This window comes from Peromyscus leucopus, chromosome 8b, assembly GCF_004664715.2.
Source record: "Peromyscus leucopus breed LL Stock chromosome 8b, UCI_PerLeu_2.1, whole genome shotgun sequence".
NCBI classification, from domain to species: domain Eukaryota; kingdom Metazoa; phylum Chordata; class Mammalia; order Rodentia; family Cricetidae; genus Peromyscus; species Peromyscus leucopus.
In genome coordinates this window covers 72,219,766-72,240,800 of record NC_051086.1, presented here as the reverse complement: position 1 = coordinate 72,240,800, position 21,035 = coordinate 72,219,766, and the positions used below count along the sequence as shown (strand labels likewise).

At 48.8% G+C, this 21,035-nt stretch overlaps 1 protein-coding gene and 1 long non-coding RNA gene across 13 annotated transcripts in view; both read left to right on the top strand.

Annotated features, from left to right (window-relative positions):
- Positions 1–395: 395 nt before the first annotated feature.
- Positions 396–21,035, top strand: part of Msi2 (musashi RNA binding protein 2) — a 366,999-nt gene continuing 346,359 nt past the window's right edge. For all 12 annotated transcript variants that reach the window (XR_003735493.2, XR_003735492.2, XM_028878220.2 and 9 more), the window contains exons 1-5: positions 396–670; positions 957–997; positions 1,329–1,410; positions 2,124–2,208; positions 5,988–6,029. Coding sequence is in view for 10 of the 12 variants with exons in the window: in XM_028878220.2 (XP_028734053.1) it covers positions 609–670; positions 957–997; positions 1,329–1,410; positions 2,124–2,208; positions 5,988–6,029 (312 nt within the window). In the remaining 2 variants the exon portion in view is untranslated. The remainder of the gene's footprint in view (positions 671–956; positions 998–1,328; positions 1,411–2,123; positions 2,209–5,987; positions 6,030–21,035) is intronic.
- LOC119087028 lies at positions 6,036–9,129 on the top strand. Its single transcript, XR_005090453.1, has 2 exons — positions 6,036–8,600; positions 8,924–9,129. It is a non-coding gene; the product is annotated as an uncharacterized LOC119087028 (long non-coding RNA).

The following is a 21,035-nucleotide window of genomic DNA, read 5'->3' as shown; positions in this document are numbered from 1 at the left end:
CCGGCGAGCCGCCCGGGCTGAGCTCTCCGCGCCTCCCCCCTCCCCCACACCCAGCCCATGTGATCTGAGCCGACTCGGGGTGCACTTCCCGGCTCCCCGCCCCGCTGACGTGGGCCCCCCCCCACCCGTCTCGAGTCTCGGGGCTCGCGCGCCGCCCCCGGTGGGTCCCGCTGCCGCGGGGGGCCGAGTGTGCGCGCGCGGACAGGCGGGATGTGTGTGTATGTGTGGGGGGGGGGGAAACCGAACGGGGTGCGTGACGTCACCGCATTGGTTACACGACGTTCTAGAACTCCGCCCCACGTGCGCGGGAGGAGGGGGAGGAGGAGGAGGAGATGGGGGTGGGGAGGAGGAGGGGGAGAGGTGGGGATGGGCCGGGGGGGGCGGGGACGGGGGGTGTGCGAGGCGGCGGGGCTGAGCTGAGCCGAGCCCACGTGTGACGGGCTCTCGCCGCTGGCCCGGCTCGGCGCTCGCGGAGCTTCGCAGCCGCCGGGCGGGGGAGGAGGCGGGGGAGGAGGGACGGAGATCTGGGGCTCGGAGCCGGCCGCCGCTGCGCTCCGCTTCGCTGTGGGGCTCGGTGTGTCGGGGGTGGGGGGGCGGGGGGCTCCGCTATGGAGGCAAATGGGAGCCCAGGCACCTCGGGCAGCGCCAACGACTCCCAGCACGACCCCGGGTAAGTTTCCAGCCGCTGCCCACCGCGCCGCCGCCGCCGGCTCGCTCGGGGCTGTGCGGGCGACGGTGCGGAGCGGGGCATCCGCGCGCCCCCCGCGCCCCCGCGCGCACCCCTGGGGCACTCGCGCATCTTGGGGTGGCGTGGGGCGGCCACCTTCTCCCCCAGCCCACCTCCCGGCTCGCGCCCGCCCGCTCCCCCCCAGCTTTCCTTTTAGCTTTTGTAAGTTACACGTCAAAATGGCCGATCTGACATCGGTGCTCACTTCGGTTATGTTTTCTCCCTCTAGTAAAATGTTTATCGGTGGACTGAGCTGGCAGACCTCACCAGGTAAGGGAGGGAGGGGGGGGACGCCTGGGTCCCCCCCTTCTTGGTTTCTTTATTGCTCTTTGTTATCCCAGTGTAAGAGCCCCCCCCTCCCCGCCATTGGCTCCCCACTTCTCCTGTGCAAGGTTATTTTTTTAAATAGCAAATCCTTTCCGAGCCCTCTACGCGACCTCTGTTGCCGAATTTCCCCCGCGTGTGCAAAAATATTGCAAAAACAAAACAGAATAGCAACAGAAAACTACTTTTGCTTTTTGTCCTTGATCAAAATTTGCATTGCCTTTTCCCTCTCCACACCTTCTCCCACCCCCCCATCTCTCTCTTTCTCTCTCTACAGATAGCCTTAGAGACTATTTTAGCAAATTTGGAGAAATTAGAGAATGTATGGTCATGAGAGATCCCACTACGAAACGCTCCAGGTAACGCATTTCCTTCTGGATTTTGCCTTTATTTTAGAACAAAGTTTTAGTTTTATTTTTGGAGGTGTCTTCGGAAGTAGCTAAGCGGATTTAGAATGGGGCTCAGGCGCGTGGCTGGGCTGGAACGTTGCTCCCCCCCCATAACCCCAAAGGTTATTGTTAATTAGGGCCGAACTCTGGATTCAGAGACGCCCATCTCTCCCGCTTGAAGTCATTTTCCTGTCGCGTCTTGTTCTCTTGTGTAAAATGACATTCAGCTTCATCCACTTTCCACATAGTTTTTTTTTTTTTAATTTAAATTTTTGAGTGGATGCCTTTTTCCCTTTCCCAAACTCTGAAGTCCTCTCTTTGGGAGGTGGATGAATATCTTAGTGCCCGGTTTCCTTGGGCATAAAACAAAGCCTTAAGAAGGGAAGAGGAGGAGAGGAAACTGAGGCGGCCAGAGTGGAGGCACCAGCGTGTTCCAAGTTACCTCCAGCCGCCCTGCCTCCCCCCCCTCGCCCCCCCCCCTCCCCGCGTCCTGCTTCCCCCACTAACCTTGGTATTTTTCCCTCGCAAGGCAGAGGACTGTGGGCTAGGGTGAGAGTAGAGGGAGCTGGTGGGGATGGGGGTACGTGGGGGGCAACTCTCGTACTCCAGTCTGCAATATAGGGTCTCCTTGTTGCTTTCAATGGTGTCACATTTTGTTTTTCTCCCTCTTTGTCTCCTTCCAGAGGCTTCGGTTTCGTCACCTTCGCAGACCCAGCAAGTGTAGATAAAGTATTAGGTCAGCCCCACCATGAGTTAGATTCCAAGACGGTAGGTTGCTTTGTTGTTGTTGTGGTTGTGGTTGCTGTTTGCCCCTTTTCAGTGCGGGTCTGGGCATTGACAGCCCTGTTTAAAGGGACAGCGCCTTCTTCTTTTGCCTCTGTGCTAGCACTGGGTACTTTGAAACAGCTAGCGAGTTGGCTCAGAAGTTCGCCGCGGTGGCTGGGTTTGGGGGTTTCTTTTGTCGTCTGTCCCCACCGCAGCTTCAGACGCTGCCAGGCCAAGGCTTGTGGGGGAGGGGGGTCCGTTCCCTGAGAGGGTAGCCTTCCGCCAGGGGACCTTGCAGAGAAACTCCACCGGAGAGCCAATGGAACTTTCTTTGTCCGCCCAGCCCAGCCTGTGGCATTGGGATCGGCTTGTAGAAGGGAAGGCACAGCCTGCTTCCTGGTGGAGGGGGCAGGGGTTGGGATGAGGGGAGGGGGCGCTCATCTTAGGTCCGGGCAACAGGTTTCTCTGGGAGGCCAAGTGATTTGAGATGTGGTTTGAGAAGGAAAGGCAGGGTAGATACTGGCCCAGCCAATTCGGGCATCCAGTGGGGTTACTCCACATGGCGTCGAATTGAAGGCTGATAAGGTTTCAAAGTGATTGCTCCCTGTCCACCCTTTCGGATCCTTTCATTGGTGCGTGGATACTTTTAAAACATTAGAAGTTTATAAAATCCAGAATTTGAAAGTCCCTAGGTGGAGGTCAGAGAGTAAGAGGGGGAAAAAAATAGTCAGTCTGGAATAATAAATACGACGATGGAGGAGGCTGGGCAGTTCCCAGTGGTTTGCTTAGCACCCCCCCCCCCTTGCTGGCTTCCTGCCTCCCCTCCCTTCCCTGTGTGCTTACCAGAATTTCACCAGGATTTTTACCACTGCTTAAGGCAGAGGCCTCAAGGTGATATTTGGGATGTGCCTTTGGGCTGCACAGGATGGCCCGGTTGTGTTGTGAGCTCGTGTGTGGGGTGGGTGAGGTAGCTGCCCACTGTAAACTTGACCCTCACTTTCTCTTCTGTAAAGTCCGCGGAATTCGAGGGTCTTCCGAGCTCTTTGGTCTCTTAGCACTGAGTGGAGAAGAGCCCCGTCAACCTTTGGTGCACTTGAATTGATTTTGCAAACTCACCCTCTTTTATGATCAGGGAGGTCAGATGTTGCCCTTACCCCCCCAGAAAAGGCCTTACACACTTAGGTCTCTTTATTTATTGTCCTAGACTTGTCAGTGCCTGAAGGGCCCAGCCTGTTTGTGCCGTCAGGTCATTTAATATCAAGAATAATCATTGATAAGGTGATAAGGAATGTCTGAACAGTTTATTTCTTCCTCCTTGACTTCTTGGCTAGACGTATCACAAAGCTAGGGAGATTTCGCAGGAAAAATTCAAAGCGGATTTGTGATTTCTCGTGCCTTCCTTTTGTCCGGGTGGGAGAACTGGAGTTAGGTTTTAGTGGGTGCTGGCTAGTCAGATCCCTCAGGATCCCTCAGGATCCCTTAGGATCCATTGCTGGGCCCTAGGCTTTTCCACCCCTGTTTGTTTTGTAGACATATTTTGATTGCTATTACTTAGTATAACCTAGCTTTTGACTTTGTTTCAACGTTCAGTGCAGGAGGCAGAAGCGGTTGGTTTATTGACATGGAAACGAGGATCTTGTTTACTGTTACCTTAAAAGCTTTGTTTAGGTAAAGGCCATTCGCATCCAAAATAGTACCCTAGTGTTTTCTAGAGGACTAGAGCCCGCGCTAGCTCTGTGCCTCAGTAACTAATGTTTTCATTTGGGGTAGTTTTCTTTCTTTCTTTCTTTTTTTAAAATAGTTGACTGGGATGTACAAAAGGTTGGGATTTGCCTTCCTCTTGCCTTGACGCCTCCTAGGCCTCGGAGATCTCAGTGTGGAAAACTCTGCACATACAGTGCAGTCCCAAATTGGCTTTTGGTTTTGTAATTTTACTTTTTTTTTCTTTTAATCTTAGTACTTCATTTTCTTCGCTGTACTTTTCTCGCCCCAGCCCTTCCTGGATTGTACCTCTTTGTTTCCACACAAACAAGGTGACTTCTCTCTGCACCTGTGTGTTGTTGCTCAGAGCCATCAAGCCTCAGGAGTGCGTCTTTTGAGTGAACAGAGCCGAGCGTGTGTCTCCGTTTTGGCGACAGAATGGAAATCCACACCTGTTGTATTTCTTTTGTAGAGAAACTCTAGTCAGTGCTGGGCACACCTGTAGACGCAGTATTAATCTTGTTCCTAGATCCAAGACTTGAGTGTGTTTTAGCTTTTGAACAGTAATCTCTCATTTCTCAGGTGGTGCTTACAAGGTTGATTTTTAGGTCTTTAAACTACCCTAATAAAAGTGGTTTTTGTCTTTGTATGTCTTACAGGCTGGGCCTCTAAGGGACCCAGGGATTATCTGGGATGGGGGAGGGGGTGGCGAGTGTCATCCCTGCAGTTATTCCCAAAGCATGATTATTTTCTTAAGTGACAGGTTCAGATTTACTTTTTAAAGGGCTAATTTATGATGCGGAAGCCAGAGCTCATAAATAAATAACTTGTAGCAAAACCTATGTCTTTCTCCACGTTGAGCTGTGCTCAAAAGATGTGTGACATTTAGAAATCTAATGGAAACCAGTGATGGGATTTTTTTTTTTTTTTAAATTCCTCCCTGTTTTTATCTAGGCAGTAACTTTTTTCTCCTCACGTCAGCTGTTAGACTCAAATGCTTTTGTGGGAATTGTAAAGCTAGTCACTGATGGAGAATCATGTGCTCTGCTAGCCGGCGGCTGATGTAGCGTGGGGAGCTTTTTCCATGGGGTGGAGGTGGGGTGGGGGAATACCCGAGTCACTGCTAGGTTCCCACTTCTGTCCAGCTGTTTTCTTTTTAACCCCCCCTGCAATTAGGCCTTTCTAATTTGGACTTTGGGTTGGTCATGTAGTTTCATCCCTGTGGGTTTTTTTTTTTAATCCATGTGTATTTAATTTATACATTTACCTTTCTTTCCCTCTTTTATTACAGTTTTTTTTTTCAATTTTTTTTAAAAGAAACAAGTCACTGATACCTGCTGTCTTTGAGATATACCCACAAGAAATGCAAATGATTTTTTTGAGGCAGGGTCTCACTAGAACTCAGCTATGGCTTACCAGGGGGGCCTTCCACCTCTCAGTGATCTCCCTCCCTCAGCTTCTCAAGTGTAGGGATTTCCAGGTGGGAGCCTCCATGCCTGGCTGTAAAAGACCTTCTTGATCATGCTGAGTAACTTTACTTTGCAGACACTAGTGAGTTAATCTGAGCTGAGCATTATGTTGGATATTGTTGATTCTCCCCCCCCCCCTTTGGAATCTCCTTTCCCCACTTTGCCAGGGAGAAGAAACAATTGCCTATTTACCTACAGCTGGAGGAACTTGGCATTTAAATTTTTTTCCTATAGATAACATTGTACCCATCTTTTCTGGCCACACATTGCACATTAGCTCTGGGTACCATTTCGTATTCAGGGTCTGTGGAAGAGAAGTTACCCATGTCTGAGTAACAGTGCATGAGCTCTAGCTTATAAAGCCCTTCCCTCACTAAAATGCATAGTGGAGCATTCCAGAAAGGTGAACCTCATAAGTCCCATGGGGAGAAGGATGGTGAAAGTGGACATCAAAGCTGAAGGAGCTTTTGAATTGCCCAAGAAGTTACTAAAAGCTGAGGTTTAAGCCTGAGAAATGAGTGATTAATAATTAGATGGTTGGTTATTCATTTTTGTTCCCTGCTCTCCAAGCTATTTCATTGACTTCTTTTTTTTATTTTTATTTTTCTCCAGATTGACCCCAAAGTTGCATTTCCTCGTCGTGCGCAGCCCAAGGTAAGTAGGAGAGCCATGGCTGGGATGTTAGCGAGACTTTCAAACCGAGCACTGGCAGCTGTTGGAGGCTGGGGTTTGTGCCTTCAGGGTATCAGCAGAGGGAGGTGAAAAGCCCAGGTGAGCATTTCTGTGAGGTGACCCTGCACCTGCACCTCCAAGTCAGCATGCCAGTGTGGGTTCCAAGCATCCAGCTGGGAAGAGGGGCAAATGTGATCCTTCGCAGGAGGGCGTGGCACCACCTGCCGCAATATTTATTCTGAGTGTTCTGTTTATTCTAAAGCAAGGCTGAGATCCCATTAGGAAAAGTTGAACATTTCCCTACGCCTCTCTATGGAGGGCCCTCTGTCGAGCAAGGCCTTACAGTCCGGAGGATTTGGAGAAGAGCAGATTTAAGTTAACAGCTTGTCCTTTCTTGGGGTGAAAAAAACCACCTTTCATAGAACCCCCTAAAGTTGTAGATCTGGGGGAGGGAGCTAGAGATGTTCCTCTGGACCAATCAGAGCCAGTAGACACAAGCATAGCTCAGCTTCTGAGTTCCGGAGAGTTGGGGCCTGGATGGAGGAGGTTGAAACGACATGGCCCATAGGAGTGGCATCGCAAGATGTACTTAAAGGATTGAGAGAGCGCTTGCACTTTCGTGAAGTGTGTAGTTCACAGTGTTTCCCCTGCGCCTGCCAGTTGTGGTTCTGAGGAGGCAGCTGGAGGCAGCCCTGCATGCAGCTCCATCAGGCTTATGACATTCATGTGTCATTGGTTTTTCTGTCCATTGGACCTCAGTAAGTCCTGTGTCCTTGAACTTCTTGGGGGGGGGGCGCTATGAATTTTCTAATTGTGGGCGCACAATTGTCGACAATGGCTCTTGGGAAATTCAGTTGATTCCTTTAAGCGGAGGCTCTCAGAGTGGAGGGCCTCTAATCGTACGGAGGAGAAAATGGGTTTGCATGTTGGTAAAGAAATAAGGGGTGGTATTTGGAGAATTTCAGGTCTGGAACCTGCCACTTGAATGAGTGAGTGAGTGAATCTTTTTTTTTTTTTAAGATGGAATCCACATCCCTTAAGTAAGCAGAAGTACATACTTGAAGGTGGCTTTTCTCCCTAACTCCTAAACAGATCCTAGCAATTAATGAAGAGCTTAGATTCCTTTATGTGGCGTAAACTTTAGGGTTGGCTCTAACTGTGTGTTGCTCCCCCCATGATGTGTGGGAGCCTTCCCATCTCAGAACCAGCAGTGTTTCCTGGGTTTGGAAGAGCTGCTATTTGTCCTAGTGTGACTCTTCAAATTTCCAGGTTAGTCATTTGATCACTCCTAACGTGGATCCGATTTCCCTTTAGGGAAACTGGAAAAATCCTTAACGTGGTGAACCATGGCTCCAGCCCTGCTCCCGCCGCCCCTGTTTCCCTCTCCCTGCCGACTTTCTTCTTCAGCCGGGGGAGGGTGGTATTTCACGGTAATGTGCAGTGGCGTTGGCTTTTCAAACATTCGCCTTGAGAACGAGATAGACGATGTCTCCGACTTGTAGAAGGAAAATGGACACTCCCCATTTCCCAGCGCAAGCCTGGGGTGGTTGTGAGTTCTCAGACTTTCAGATGTGTATTAATATCAAGCCAGTTGAAAAAGACCAATTGACCTGCAAATTCGGGGATTTAGGAGCGGGGACCCTATCTCTTAAAAAAAATTTAATGACAGGTCACTTTGTAAAGGACTTTGTTATCCTTTATCCACATCTGAATCCCAACTCTGCCTCAGTTTCTTCGTCTCTGAACCTGGAGTGGATAGCAGCTCCTTCACAAAGGTTTTGTGAAAAATGAAAGCTGGTCTGGCGAGGGCCTCACAGCGTATCATCGTCACCGTTATTATTGCTGGTTTAATCATCATTAGGATGGCGGTTGTTTGCAAGCTGGACCACCTGGCTTCAGATGCCAGCTGTGCCAGTCATTAACTGTTGTGAACTTGGCCAAATCACTTAGCTTCCCTGAACTTGCTTCCTTTTCTCATAGTTTCCTGTAGGTGAAATAAACATGCTTCTGGAAGGTCTGATACATGGCGGTGCCAAAGTCGGATCCACTGTTATTACTGATGATTTTTGAAAGAGGCCTTGAACTTGCAACCTTCCTGCCTCTTAACTGTTATTTATGGGAGGGCCTCACACTAGTTCTCAGAGAGATGGAGTGATAATATTAATTGAATGTGTGTACCAGGCACTTTGTGAGGGGGCGATGTGTCACCTCTGTTGGACAGATGAGGCAGCTGAAACATTGAAGGGTTGAGTAGTGACTGATATAAAGACATACACCTAGGCAATCTGCCTCTATAGTTAGACCCTTGACCAGTGTGTGGTCCCGTTGGGGTACCACTGGGCATTGCCTCCCTGTCAGAAGCGAGGGGACATGGCTCTCTGAGGTCAGCAGACCATGGAGAGCAGAACCAAAGTCATTCTTAGTGAAGTTCCAGGTCCTTGGGTTCCGGTCATTCTCCTCCCCTTGTGATGTCATCTAATTGTGGGACACTAGTGTTCTCTAACTGACCCCTTGGGGTATCCTTTCAGGTGCTTCTGGGGTTGCTCAACCCAGGTAGGCAGAAAGTTGTGGAGGTGCAGATGGGTCATGGCTGGGATCTGGAATAGGGTAGGCAAAGGACTTGCTCTGTTTGGTTATTTTCCCACAGAACTAAGCCTGGCTGTCAGGGTTCCAGACCAAGGTGACTGTTGGGGACGGCACTCCTCCCGGCTGGCAAAAGTCTAGAACTTTGAGTGAAGCCGTATTTATGTTTTAGCCTCCTTTCATAAAACTTGTGTGTGTCTGTCTCTGTGGGGGTCATGGTGACAGGGCAGACTGTACCCCTCTGTGTGGACTGGGTGAGGTGTTTGTCAACGATGTGTCGGCTTGTGTTTCAGTTAAAACTCATGTCTCTGCTCCTGGCCACCCCTCCCTGCTAACGGTTGCCAGAGAAATATTCCGAGGAGGTGTTAAACAAGACGGTGGAAAGAAGCTGTAACTTGAGACCAAAGAAAATCTGTGGCAGTGAAGAACGGATTTCATACGAGTACTGTCATAATATTCTTTAATGTCTCGTATAAATAAAAATCTGTTTTGTCCAGAATTTTAATGAGCAACGAAGGCAGGCTGTGGAGTCCTGCAGCTCACCCGTCTCACCCTTTGTGATGCGAATGTTCACAGGGCTTATTAGCGTGTCTAGGGACCACTTTGGAGGCCAGTGGCCATTCATTAGCAAAGTTACATTTTCATAAGGAAGAGATGGGATCGGTCTGTGTCTGCCTATTTCACTGGGGGCATTTCATTTTGTAAAATACGTAAGAGGATTCTGCCCCACCTCCATCTTTTTAAAAATTAAAATGGTCACGATACTCTAAAAAGATGACTTAATTTGAAGCTGCAACAGACCAGAGGCTGACAGAGATCAATCATGCCGGGTCCTTTTTGTGTCTCCTTTGGGTCCAAGTGTCAGCTGCCTGGGAGAGTTTTGTTCCAGCCTGTGGCTTCTTTTTCTTTTGTGGAGGAACCAACAGACTCCTTAGCAGCTAAGGGCAAGAGTGGAGCCTGGGTGTGACTCACCATCTGTCCTAATTGTCCTTGGGTATAAGAACACTGTTTCCTGCTGGCCGGTGATGGCGCACACCTTTAATCCCAGCACTCAGGAGGCAGAGGCAGGCGGATCTCTGTGAGTTCGAGGCCAGCCTGGGCTACAGAGTGAGCTGTAGGACAGCTAGGGCTACACTGAGAAACCTTGTTTCAAAAAAAAAAAAAAAAAAAAAAAAAAAAACCAAAAAGCAAGCAAGCAAAAAAACCAAACAAAAACCCAAAAGCACAATCTCCACTTTCTCCAGTTACTGTATTCAAGTTGACTTCACTTTTTTTTTTTTTTTTTTTTTTTTTTTTGGTTTTTCGAGACAGGGTTTCTCTGTGTAGCTTTGCGCCTTTCCTGGAACTCACTTGGTAGCCCAGGCTGGCCTCGAACTCACAGAGATCCGCCTGGCTCTGCCTCCCGAGTGCTGGGATTAAAGGCGTGCGCCACCACCGCCCGGCTGACTTCACTTTTTTTAATGGACACATCAAAACATAAACATTGCACAGACATAAAAATACGTTACATGTGGGTCTGGAGAGATGGCTCAGCAGGGAAGAGCCTTTGCTGCTCCTGGAGAGGACCCAAGTTCTGTTTCCAGCACCCATGTCGGGGAGTCAGACACTGTCCTCTGATCTCTGTAGGTACTTGCACACACGTCAAACACACACACACACACACACACACACACACACGTGTCACACACACAACCATTAAAAAACTTTAAACAAAAAAAAGGACTTCTCAGCAGGGAGCATGCGCTGTTTTGATTCATGAGTGTGGTCACTGTGTCCTGAAACTCGAGAGGCAGAGACCTTAACTGCTGGTGGAGAGAGATCTAGAGCTGTCATTTGTTCAGCCTGTTTCCAGTTGCCTTCAGTGACAGCTGGGGGACTGTGGACATACCACTGAAATCCCATCAAGCCTCAATTTCCTTCTCTTAAAAAAAATTCATGCTCCTTACTGTGTTATTTTGGAAATGAATACAGATTGTCCCTTGGGAGCTGTGTATGGTCAAGTGGCACCCAGCACGTGTCTGCTGATAGCATTATAGAATTATTATTATTATTATTATTATTATTTGTTTGTTAAAGGTTTTATGTATCCCAGACCAGCCTCAGAATCATTTTGTAGCCAATGATGACCTTGAACTCTTAATCTTCCTGCCTCTACCTCCCGAGTTCTGAGATTGCAGGCTATCACACCCAGTTTTATGGAGTACTGGGTAGTGAACCCAGGGCTTCATGCCTGCTAGGCAGCCACTCTACTATCTGAACTGTATTCCTACCCTTAGAATTATCTTAATAGAGTCAAAAAACTGCAAAAGTAAAGTGACTTCAGGGGAAAAAAAAATCTTAATCAGAATAAAAGCTCCCTGGCTGCTTGGAGCTTTTGGTGCTCAGTGTTCAGTAACTGAGTTGAATCCTTCCTGGCTTTTCCTCATTGGAGGCAGCTGCCACCCAGGCGTGTTCTGTTGGGTGCCTACAAGTCACCACAACAGTTAAGTTGAGGAGGGTTGAGCTAGGAGCCAGATTTTCTTGTTCCCGTCTTGTCCTTTGACATTGCTTTAGGGTCCTGAAAGGTTCTCTGTGAAGCATGCGTCCAGATGGGTGCCGTGGCAGCCGGTGCACACCTCCTGTTCTGGGGAGTGGTTTCTTGGCAGCTTTTCCAGGGTGGAGGGTGAGATGCCGGCAGCTGGCCTTCCCTTGCTGCTGGAGTTCGGGTCACCCAGCATCTCGTCTTCTTGGATGATCTGCAGCTGTCATCTCGGCAGCCATGGTTAAGCAGCCATCCTGGCAAGTTTTCTTGGTCCTGCGAGGATGTAGTGGTGTGTCTGCAGCCCTTTTCCCCAGCAGTGAGGACCTTGGAGGATTAATGGCTTAGCTTCTTGCTTGTCAGAGAGCCCTGCTCTTTCCCATGTTCCAAGTCCGTAGCAGGTGTCAGCTCAAGGAGGAGGGACACTTTGTCCTATAAATGTCCTCTCCCTGAATGTTGCCTTTTCTTCTAGGCTGGGATCCCCTTGTTCATGTTAGTCTGCTAGGATGACAAAGTCCCCGTGTCCCATGTAATGTGGCTTTTGGTAAATAGGTGAGCCTCCTTCCTGTCCCCAAGCAGGGAAAGGGGACAGGGCATTCTGGGGGCCCATCTTTCGGGCCTCTTGATATAGTGTATGTTCTAAGTGTCCACTTTCAGATTTTCACAGCTAGAAATTCTTCAGCTGCAAGCCCTGGAATACACCAGGGATATGTGACCCTCTTCTCCATCTTACTGAATTTAGAGTGTTCATTTACATGAGATCACGTAATGGGACAGCAAGTGGCTGGCCCCAAGAACATACCTGCTCAGCCCTCAGCACACTCCAGCTCACGTAATCCTTACTCATTGCTCTCTTTGGCATGGGCTCTCCTTTGCAGGAGATTTGAGAGTACCTCAGTGCTTCCTTGGGCTTCCTTCTGCCCATGGAGCAGTTTAAATGCAGTGGCCTTGGGTTTTGTCTCCTTCATGATCCGTGGGAGGGTCTCTTTCCAGCTTATCTCACATCTTTCCCACTTCCATGGTCTTGGAACTGAGACCTTTGAGGATCCCATCACTTTACGCCCTTCTCCCTGACGCATCCCATGACTGAGCTGTCCCGGCTTCCTCACGAAGCCCAGTCCTACTACACTGCTTTCTGGTGCCTCCTTAGGTGGCGTCTTCATGCACACACCACTGAGCATACTGAGCTTGCAAGCCAAGACAGATGAAGCGTTACTGGGCAGCATACTCTTCGGGGACCCCTGCCGTGTGCGTGTGTGTGTGTGTGTGTGTGTGTGTGTGTGTGTGTGTGTGTTGACTAAAATGAAGTGGCATGGAGCTCAATTCTTTCTCTGGATTTCCAGCGTTTTAGCTTGTCCTCGGTTACGGTTCTCGCAGCCATGGCCAGCTAATGGAAGCACCTGCATCCTCTAGAGGTTGGGGTAGGCGTTCATTTGTTTATTGACCGTGGAGTGCCCAGTGTGTGCCAGCCACTGGGAGGCTCTGGACATAGTGTGGACAGGAGGACAGGGTCTCTGCACTCACAGAACCTTCATTCCAGCATGGCTGTGTGAATGGAGCACACAGGTAAGGAAATCCCAGGTTATCAGGAATGAACTCCAAAGCCAGGCAGAGTGATGGTGGGGTCGGGAGGGGCCATTCCTTCATTGAAACAGGCACTTGCCACTTTCAGCAGCTCAATGATTATTTACCAAGGTATTTTATTCTGAGCTTTACAGTAGTTTACTTTCAAGCCTTATGGTCTCTACCAGATAATAACCCCAAAGGTATCAGTGCATTGTTTATAGCTAACAACCAAACCTCTTAGCTCTCCAAGAGGTTTTGTACATCATCTACTTGGATTTAAATGGAGTGAATGAAAAAATAATGGAGACACAGTTGTGGGGGTCAGTAACATCTGCTCCAAGTTGGGAGCACAGCACTGACCTGTGTGACAGGAAAGGACATGTTCTACACAGTAAAGGAGGTTGGGGACAGCCTGTGGAGGAGGGACCTCTAGCCTGGAGGTGTTTTGCTGCTGGCTCTTGAAGAGCGAGTAGAAGAAGAACGTGGGAATTCTAAGGCCGGCAGAGGGTGTGTATTGTGCAGGGGTCTGGGTTGAGCTTGGAAAGTAACACATGTTGGGGTCAGGTTTGATAGCCAGGCATTTTTTTGGCAGGGGCTGGAAACCTGTTCTATGTGCAGGCTCCCAGGGTCCCAAGGGTGCTGCCTGGGATGCTTGGAGATCTTCTGGATCCCCAGAGAAGCCAGGGTCATTGAGAATATGGTTGGTGCCATGTCTGGGAGATGGTCACACACTGGACTTGGTGCTTATGTTTAATGGGTAATTCACATTGTTCTTCAGGGCTGTAGACCGTCTTTAGGTATGAGGCTATTGGGGAAACCCCCTCTGATCTTTGGGGTGAGTGACAGCTTACAGAGAATCTGCCGTTCTTATGTTTGCACCTCTTACCTCCCTCTTCTGTTTTCTTAGCAAGGGACCACAGCGTAGATCACATTGTAGAGTTCTGTTCTCTGTCCTTGTCTAAGCTGTGGTCATGACCTCACCCTATGTGGAGAGTGAGGTGACATTTTCCCACATGGAAGTCGCCAGTTGCTAGTGACACCCATTGCCTGTTGCTCAGAACAATGGGCTTGTGACTTCATACATCATGGCAGCTTGTGATCGCCTTTGCCTGGTGGCCACTTAGAGGGAAGAACATGTATGTTGGGAATGTCCATGTCTGCTTTCCCTGTGTGGTGTGAGGGGTGGTGGGTGTGGTCTTAGGGCCACGCCCCCGCTGTTCTTCTATAGCACCTACCTGGGATGTTTGGTCCAGCTGAGCAGCTGTCGTAATGGATGCTAAATACAGCACTCTTTTGCCTGTTCTCTCTTCCTTGAGGATAGTGCCAAACTTCTAAGTATCTGGGAAGGCTCGCCCCCCCACACCCCCCAGGGTGTATGCCTGGCTATTGTATTTTCTTATTTTAGTCAGAGATTTTGAATCTTCTCAAAGAAAAAAATTTGATTTGAAAATAGAGTTAGGATGTACAGCATAGTACCAAGTCTCAGTGTTCCGAACACTTTAGTTCAGTTGTGACAGTGATCTTTTGTCATCCTTGATAGACCCTCCGCTCTGCAGGTGGGCCAACTGAGGCCTGTGAAGGTAAACAGCTGTTTTGGAGCCACAGAAATAGCAGGAATCAGGTTTGGCCTTTGGACCCGAGTCCAAGGGAATCCCAAGGTCTCATTCCCCTGCACACTAAACTTTCGCCGCTTCATCCGATGTGAGTGGTACATTCAGCCTGAGACCTATGTGCGCCATACTCTGAATGCAGCCCAGAATAATTGTAGATGACAGTGTCATGTCTCAGTGTCAAATGGTTGGACACCTCTGGTTGACTTTAACTTATTTTTACTTAGTCTGAACATTCTAAAGTACCCAGGCTGGCAGGTAGGTATTGTTACAGTCTATCCACGAAGCTCTCCAGGGTATTTTCCATTATTTTTTTATGTCTGAGAACCTGTTTAGCACAGTGAAATGACACTTTACTTACAATTTTATGTATGCCTCAATTTTTTTTTTTTTCTGTGAAATGGGACCATCTATATAGTAACCCATCGGAGACTTGTTAAGGGGGATGAAATGAGGTGATGCCTCTGGGGGCACATGGTGGGTACAACGGAAGCATGGTTACCTGTCTCTGTCCCCAGAGATGGCACTGACCATACCATAAGAAGACTATATCCAGCAGCCTGCAGATGGCTTGGCGAGGTTGCCCTTTATGTGGGCCTAGCACACTGAGATGTGAAGCTTGGTGTCAGCCGTTCTCCCGGCTCAGGGGTCCTGGCTTTCAGGGCAAGATAGCATGCACGCACCTTTTATCTTGGCAGTGCTCAGTGGGCGTGAGGAATTCATTTCCCTCTCTGTGTAGGATGCCTGTGTTTTTGCTGCTTTTGAGAGGAACGTCCTGGGCTGCAGCTAGGGAAGAGCTGGAGACCCCACTGTGAGAGAGGTCTCCTCCAGAGCCTTCTCTCTCCCAGGGCTGGTCTTTATCTGCCTGGGGTAGTTCCACCATGACTGATCTGAAAGCACCACGTTCATTTATTTGTCACTGGCTGTGACAGGCAAGTTAATGCTAATGGATTCTTTTTTTAGCCGGTTGTCTGGGATGTTTCTCCCAAATGTCCTGAAATCTATGGCATTAGGGGAATGTGTAACTTTTATGGTAGGGGAGGATTTAAAAGATAAATAGGGTTTTGTGTGCAAGGGGCTTGCATTTAGGTTGGGGCAAGAGCAGCCGTGGGAGGCGGGGAGGGGGGGGCGCCGGGCGAGCACAGAGTCGTCTTTTAAGAAATCCATTCAGAGCTCTAAATTGCTGTTTCTGTTTCAATTATGTGACAATTTCAAGGGTTTTGAAAAATCTAATAAAATGGTCCTGATGATGCATTCTGGGGACAGTGCTTCGGAAGATGCTGGAGAATAAATTCCTTGGGGGTCAAGAGATTGTCGTTCCTGCCACCTCTGGGCCTGCTTCATCTGAGTTTTTTACATTTTTATTGTTTTGAAGGGCAGGAAACGGTGTAGGAATGCATTCAGGGCTTCTTCCATAGCCTCCGCCGAAATGAATTATTCTCTTTGCGCAATTGCGAACACATACACGGCCACCACGCTCTTTTCTTTCTTTCTTTCTTTCTTTTTTTTAAACCCTAAGATGACATACTGTAAACGACTTTCAGAGCATGATTTGTGTGTGTAGTGATGTTGAATAAAGCACCAAAGAGAAGCCACTAGAGGAGGGGGCTGAGTGAGATGGGAAGCTCTGTAAGAGATTTTTTTCTCCCTTTTCTTCCAACCAAAGCTTTTGATAGTTTCCCAGAGAACAGAAGTTTACAATGGAAGGGAGCATCTGGCCTGCCTATGGAGTGAGCGGAGTGCAGAAAGACACAGTGTAGCAAATGGGACGCTGAGTGACATTAATGAGGTGACCACTCTGGTGGGAGGGAGGCCAGGAACCAGCCAAGTCCCGGTTCCCATGATTGGTTCCCAGCTAATGTGTCACACGCTTTTGTGTGCATGCATGTGTGCATGCATGTGTGCCTGTCCCCGTGTGTACACATGCGTGCATTTTTTGTTTCCTCCTCTTTGCACCTGAGAGTGTGTTGCAGTGCCTTGCGCCCAGATTGGCTGTGTTGGTGCCCCCCTATTTCCAGTGGCTTGCACAGTCAAGTTTGAAGTTAAAAATAGATAAAAATGGTATTTATGTGTGTGAAAGTGTGCACCTGAGTGTGCACACTCAACGCACCGTGGCATATACGGGGAGGTCAGAGGACAGCTTGCAAGAATTATTTCTCTCTTTCCGCCATGCGAGTGTCTGGGCTGAAACCCAGCTTTAGCAGGCTTGGCAGTGAGCGCCTTCCCTTCCGAGCCGTCTATTCAGCCCAGAAGTCAAATTTTAAAGCAGGTGCTGTTTTGTTCTACTCTGTGGGCACCTGCTGGAACCAGGATGGGTGATGCGTGAGGTCAACATCATAGAGCTGGACACTGTTGGCACACCGAAAGGGGGAGTATGAAAAGCCCGTATTTTTATTTCTGAGATGGATTCCAGCCAGGGGAAGAGAAGAAAACCCGTGAGCCACCAGGCATGGTAGCGCACACCTTTAATCCCAGCACTCGGGCGGCGGTGGCAGAGGTAGGTGGATCTCTGTGAGTTCGAGGGCAGCCTGGTCTACAAAGTGAGTTCTAGGAGAGCCAAGAGCCAAGAGCTGTTACACCGAGAAACCCTGTCTGGAAAAACCAAAAGAAAAGGATTTTTTTCTGATAACACTTCACACTGGTGATATGAATAGGTTGTTGCAACACGTGCCTTTTAAATAATTTAGTGTCTTGGAGAGTCCTGCAATTTCCACGTTCAGTTTGGAGGGAGAATTTCCCACTACTTGAGAAGAACTGCAGCTTCGTAGGTGGCTCGCTCCCCTGGGAATCCGGGGAGAGGCTTTGGGGATGCTGACTTTGTGGGCAGGCCCTCAGCGTCCCCGGCTTTGTTTCAGAAGGTCTCCTTCACTGTGACACTGGGATCATATTGTTCAGAGCGACAGGCAAGCATTGGAAAATCTGCTAGAAGCTCCTGGAGATCGGAGCTTGCTAGCACCTGGGTGGGGCTGATGGAAACATGGTGCATATTAGCCTGTTTTCACACCTTTCAACCCTGTTCCCTCGGGGCCAGCTCCCAAATGTATCATTTTTATAGCCAGAGGCAAACAAGAGGGTTTCACACACACATAAGATAATGTTTGGGAGAAGCCAGCCGGTTCCTATCTCGTCCCATCCACCCGGGGGAAGGGGATCAAATAAGGCTGTTGGACCTTGGGCTGAGCATCCCCCTAAGACTGCTCAGTGTATATGTTTCCTCATCTGTTTTCAAAGCAGATAATTGGCTTTAGTGAGAACTTCTGACTTGATTAGGGGGCCCTTAGGAAATTAAAATGTGTTTGAATTTCACAAGTATAATTTTAATTATACACATTTTGCATTTTTTCACCAGGGAGCCGGGTTCAGGGCTTGTTTCCTTATACTAATAGGATAGGGCGCTAAAGTAGACGATGACAGAGCATCTTTGGAAATAAAAATCCTTGGATCCAGTCATGTGTTTCTCTTGCAGTACATGGTGGGCAGGTTACCATCCCTTCACGTCCCATGTCCTTGTTCAAAATGGGTTTTCGCTGTATTCAGGCACATGTAGAGCTGGCTGGCGTTGCGGGGGATGGATCTTGTTATGTGTTTTTCTGCTGCACTCACCAGCAGAATTTAATCCAAGTCCATAGGAGTGCAGGCACTCTGTGAAGCCTGTGTTTGGCATGATGTCACCCTAGCATGTCGTGATCGTCCTTATCGCCCTGTCATCTTATTTTCTCGGTGTCCGTGCCTTCCCAGCATCAGCTCTCCTGGCTGCCTCTCTTCATCATGACCCTCTGAGATAGAGGCAGGCTGCGGGGACCACCTGGCCTCCTAAGAGAAGCCGTAGTTGAGTTTATGGGAAATGAGTCCTTTTCAGAACTTTCAGGGCTGGGCAGACAAAACCCCCCAAGTGCTGGGCAAAGCACATATTGGTTGGAACGTAAGCATCCTCAGACGTGTCCCTGTGTGCGGGGACTCTAAAGAGCTGTCCAGAGGGTCCTCTGACCTTCTGTGCTCTTGTCTTGCTTATTGGCAGAAGAGATAAAATAGAGTAAATAGTTCTTCTGGACAGAGACATGAAAGTACCCTGTGAATGACCCTGAGTTGTACAGGTTGGGACCTGAGAACATGGGAAGTGAGTATCCTGCATATAAGCATATAAGCTGTATGCTCTCCATCCCTAGACCCCGTGCTTTCTAAGTCATGGGCTTTACTGTCTGTGTCACTTCCTGTTGAGGTGTAACTGCTTCCTGGATTTCTGAACTTCTTGAGTTCGAATCCTTGCTCTGCCAAGTACCATCTGTGCAGCCTCAAGCACATTGTCCAATGGATTCTGTGCTCAGTTTTGTCATTTGTGAAGCTGACAGAATCCTGGTGCCTTCACAGGGTTGTGGGGATGATGAACTGAGTTAACATAATACATGCTCAGCGTGGTGTCTAGTACATGGAATATTACATACATGTGAATTAGGAGCTGTTAGGAAGGGCACTGTCCAATGGCAAGTTTGGCAGACTCTTGTCTGCCTAAGATGATACATGTGCCATGGTCCACTATCTTATATATTTATTATGTAATACTTGAGAAATACAAAAGAAAGTGTATACGTGTGCGTGTGTGTGTAAACATGTGTGACTTGGGCGAAGCTTCAGTCTGATTAGGGTGTAGACAGGTGCCTGAGCTGTAGCAGATGAGTCGTGGGTTTGTGGGGAGCTTTGAACTCTAGGATCTAGTTTGGAACTTAGCTCTGCACTAACTCTGTGGTCCTAGGAAGGTGTGCAAATTTTGATTCTGCTCTTAAAAATGAGAATAATGGAGTTGTGTGGGATAAATGAGACAGCATAAATAAATTTAAGAATTGCCAATTGTTTGCTCCTATAACTAGGAAAAATATTTTTAAAACCAGTTTTGGTTTTTTAAGCCTGCAGTTAGAGAAAGCCAGCAAAGGTTCAGATTTTTACTGCTTTATTTTTATGTGTCTGAGTGTTTTACCTCCGTGTGTGTGCGCGCGCGTGCGCGCGCTCTCGCACCTGGTACCCAGGGAGGCCAGAAGAAGGCACTGGATTCCCCTGGAACTAAAGCTACAGGTGGTTATGAGCCACCATGTGAGTGCTGAGACTCGAACCTGGATCCTCCTGAAGAGCATCGAGTGCTCTTAAGTGCTGAGCCATAGCTCTAATCCCTTAAATCCATTTTGAAAGCTGGTTATGGTGGCATACATGTGTAATTTCAGCACTCTGTAAGTGGCAGACAGAAGCGGGAGTTTGGGGCCATCCTCAACTCCGACTATCTTGAACCAGCCAGTTAGCAAAAATAAAAACAAAACAAAACAAACTGTCTTGAAAACGGGAAAGTTAGCCCTTTATAACCCCAGGACTCAGGAGGCAGAGGTAAGCGGATCTCTTGAGTTGAGGCCAGCCTGTTCTACAGAGTGAGTTCCAGGAAAGCTAGGGCTACACAGAGAAACCCTGTCTTGAAACACAAAATAAGACAAACAACAACAACAATAACAAAAAACAAAACCAAAAGAAAAGAAAACAGGAAAATTACAGTGTCCTGATGGTGATGAGAACATCAGGCCTTAGCTGATGCATCATCTGCCCATAAGACATGAACGAGAGGTTGGTGTTCTCAATCTGCACAAATCGTGCTGCCCCAGGGGCTTCATTCCACACAAACGCCATTTTCGAGGGTATAGAAATGACTCAGGATTCTCAGATGGCACTTTAGCCCTGAAAGGTGCTTTTGTGTCATTGATGCTGGAGGCACACTGGAAATGCAGAGCTGGGTGGTGAGAGTCTGATTAGAAGGAAAGAGTAGCTTCTAGAAAAGACCTCCAGTTGTGAGTGAGAACAGGTGGCAGGGATGGAGGGGACCATTGAGATAGGCACAGTCGCCTCTTCTGTAAAACCTTCGGGTCCTAGGGGATGTGGGACATTGGATTTTGCTCTGCAAGCCCACGAACCCCACCACATGGGTGGGGTAAGTTTGACAAAGCTCAGGAAATAACTCCAGTGCTCAGCCAGCGGCCTGGGAGATGCCAACCCTCAGACTTCCAGTCAGGGCTGGGAAAGCCTCAGGTGCCTTAGGACTCTGGAGTGGGGGCCCAGTCCCCTTGCTCTGTTCCACATTAGGCCCCTCTACTTGCTGTCCACTGGGTGGCATTTCCCAGGTGCCGGGAGTAATCGGACGTGAACGTGCAGCATGGTGTGAGGTGTGTGTGTGGATGTTAGTGTGTGCGAGGAGGAAGGATAGGGTAGGCAGAAGCCAAAGGGGGGGTGGCCAGGAGGAGGGAAATAGCGGCAGATTACATTGACTAATTGTAGGGAAAAAGCCATATTTGCTGCTCCATTAAGTGGTCGCCAGGCTATGAAGCAGTTTATTGTAATTAATATAGAAACAGCAAATAAGTGTCGAGTTGGGAGTGGAGGGTCTCTGGGAGCCCTCCCTGCGTTGGTTCTCTGTGTTCACTGCCCGGTTCCTTGTCCTTTCAGGGAGTCTCGGGGTGCACCTCTGGTGGGAGGTCGTTGCCCGGGTTTTCTGCCGGTTTATTGGGACCCCTAGGAAGCGCTCTCGCGGGATCTCTCTACTCCAGACTTGTTGGGGGTCTTTACATTTTCTGAGGGCGGAGGAGAGACGGGGCCCACTCGTTCCACTATTGCTCTTCCTGCCACAGATACTTTAATTTCAGCACATGCAAGAGGCAGGTTACACGTCCAAGTCCACCGAGT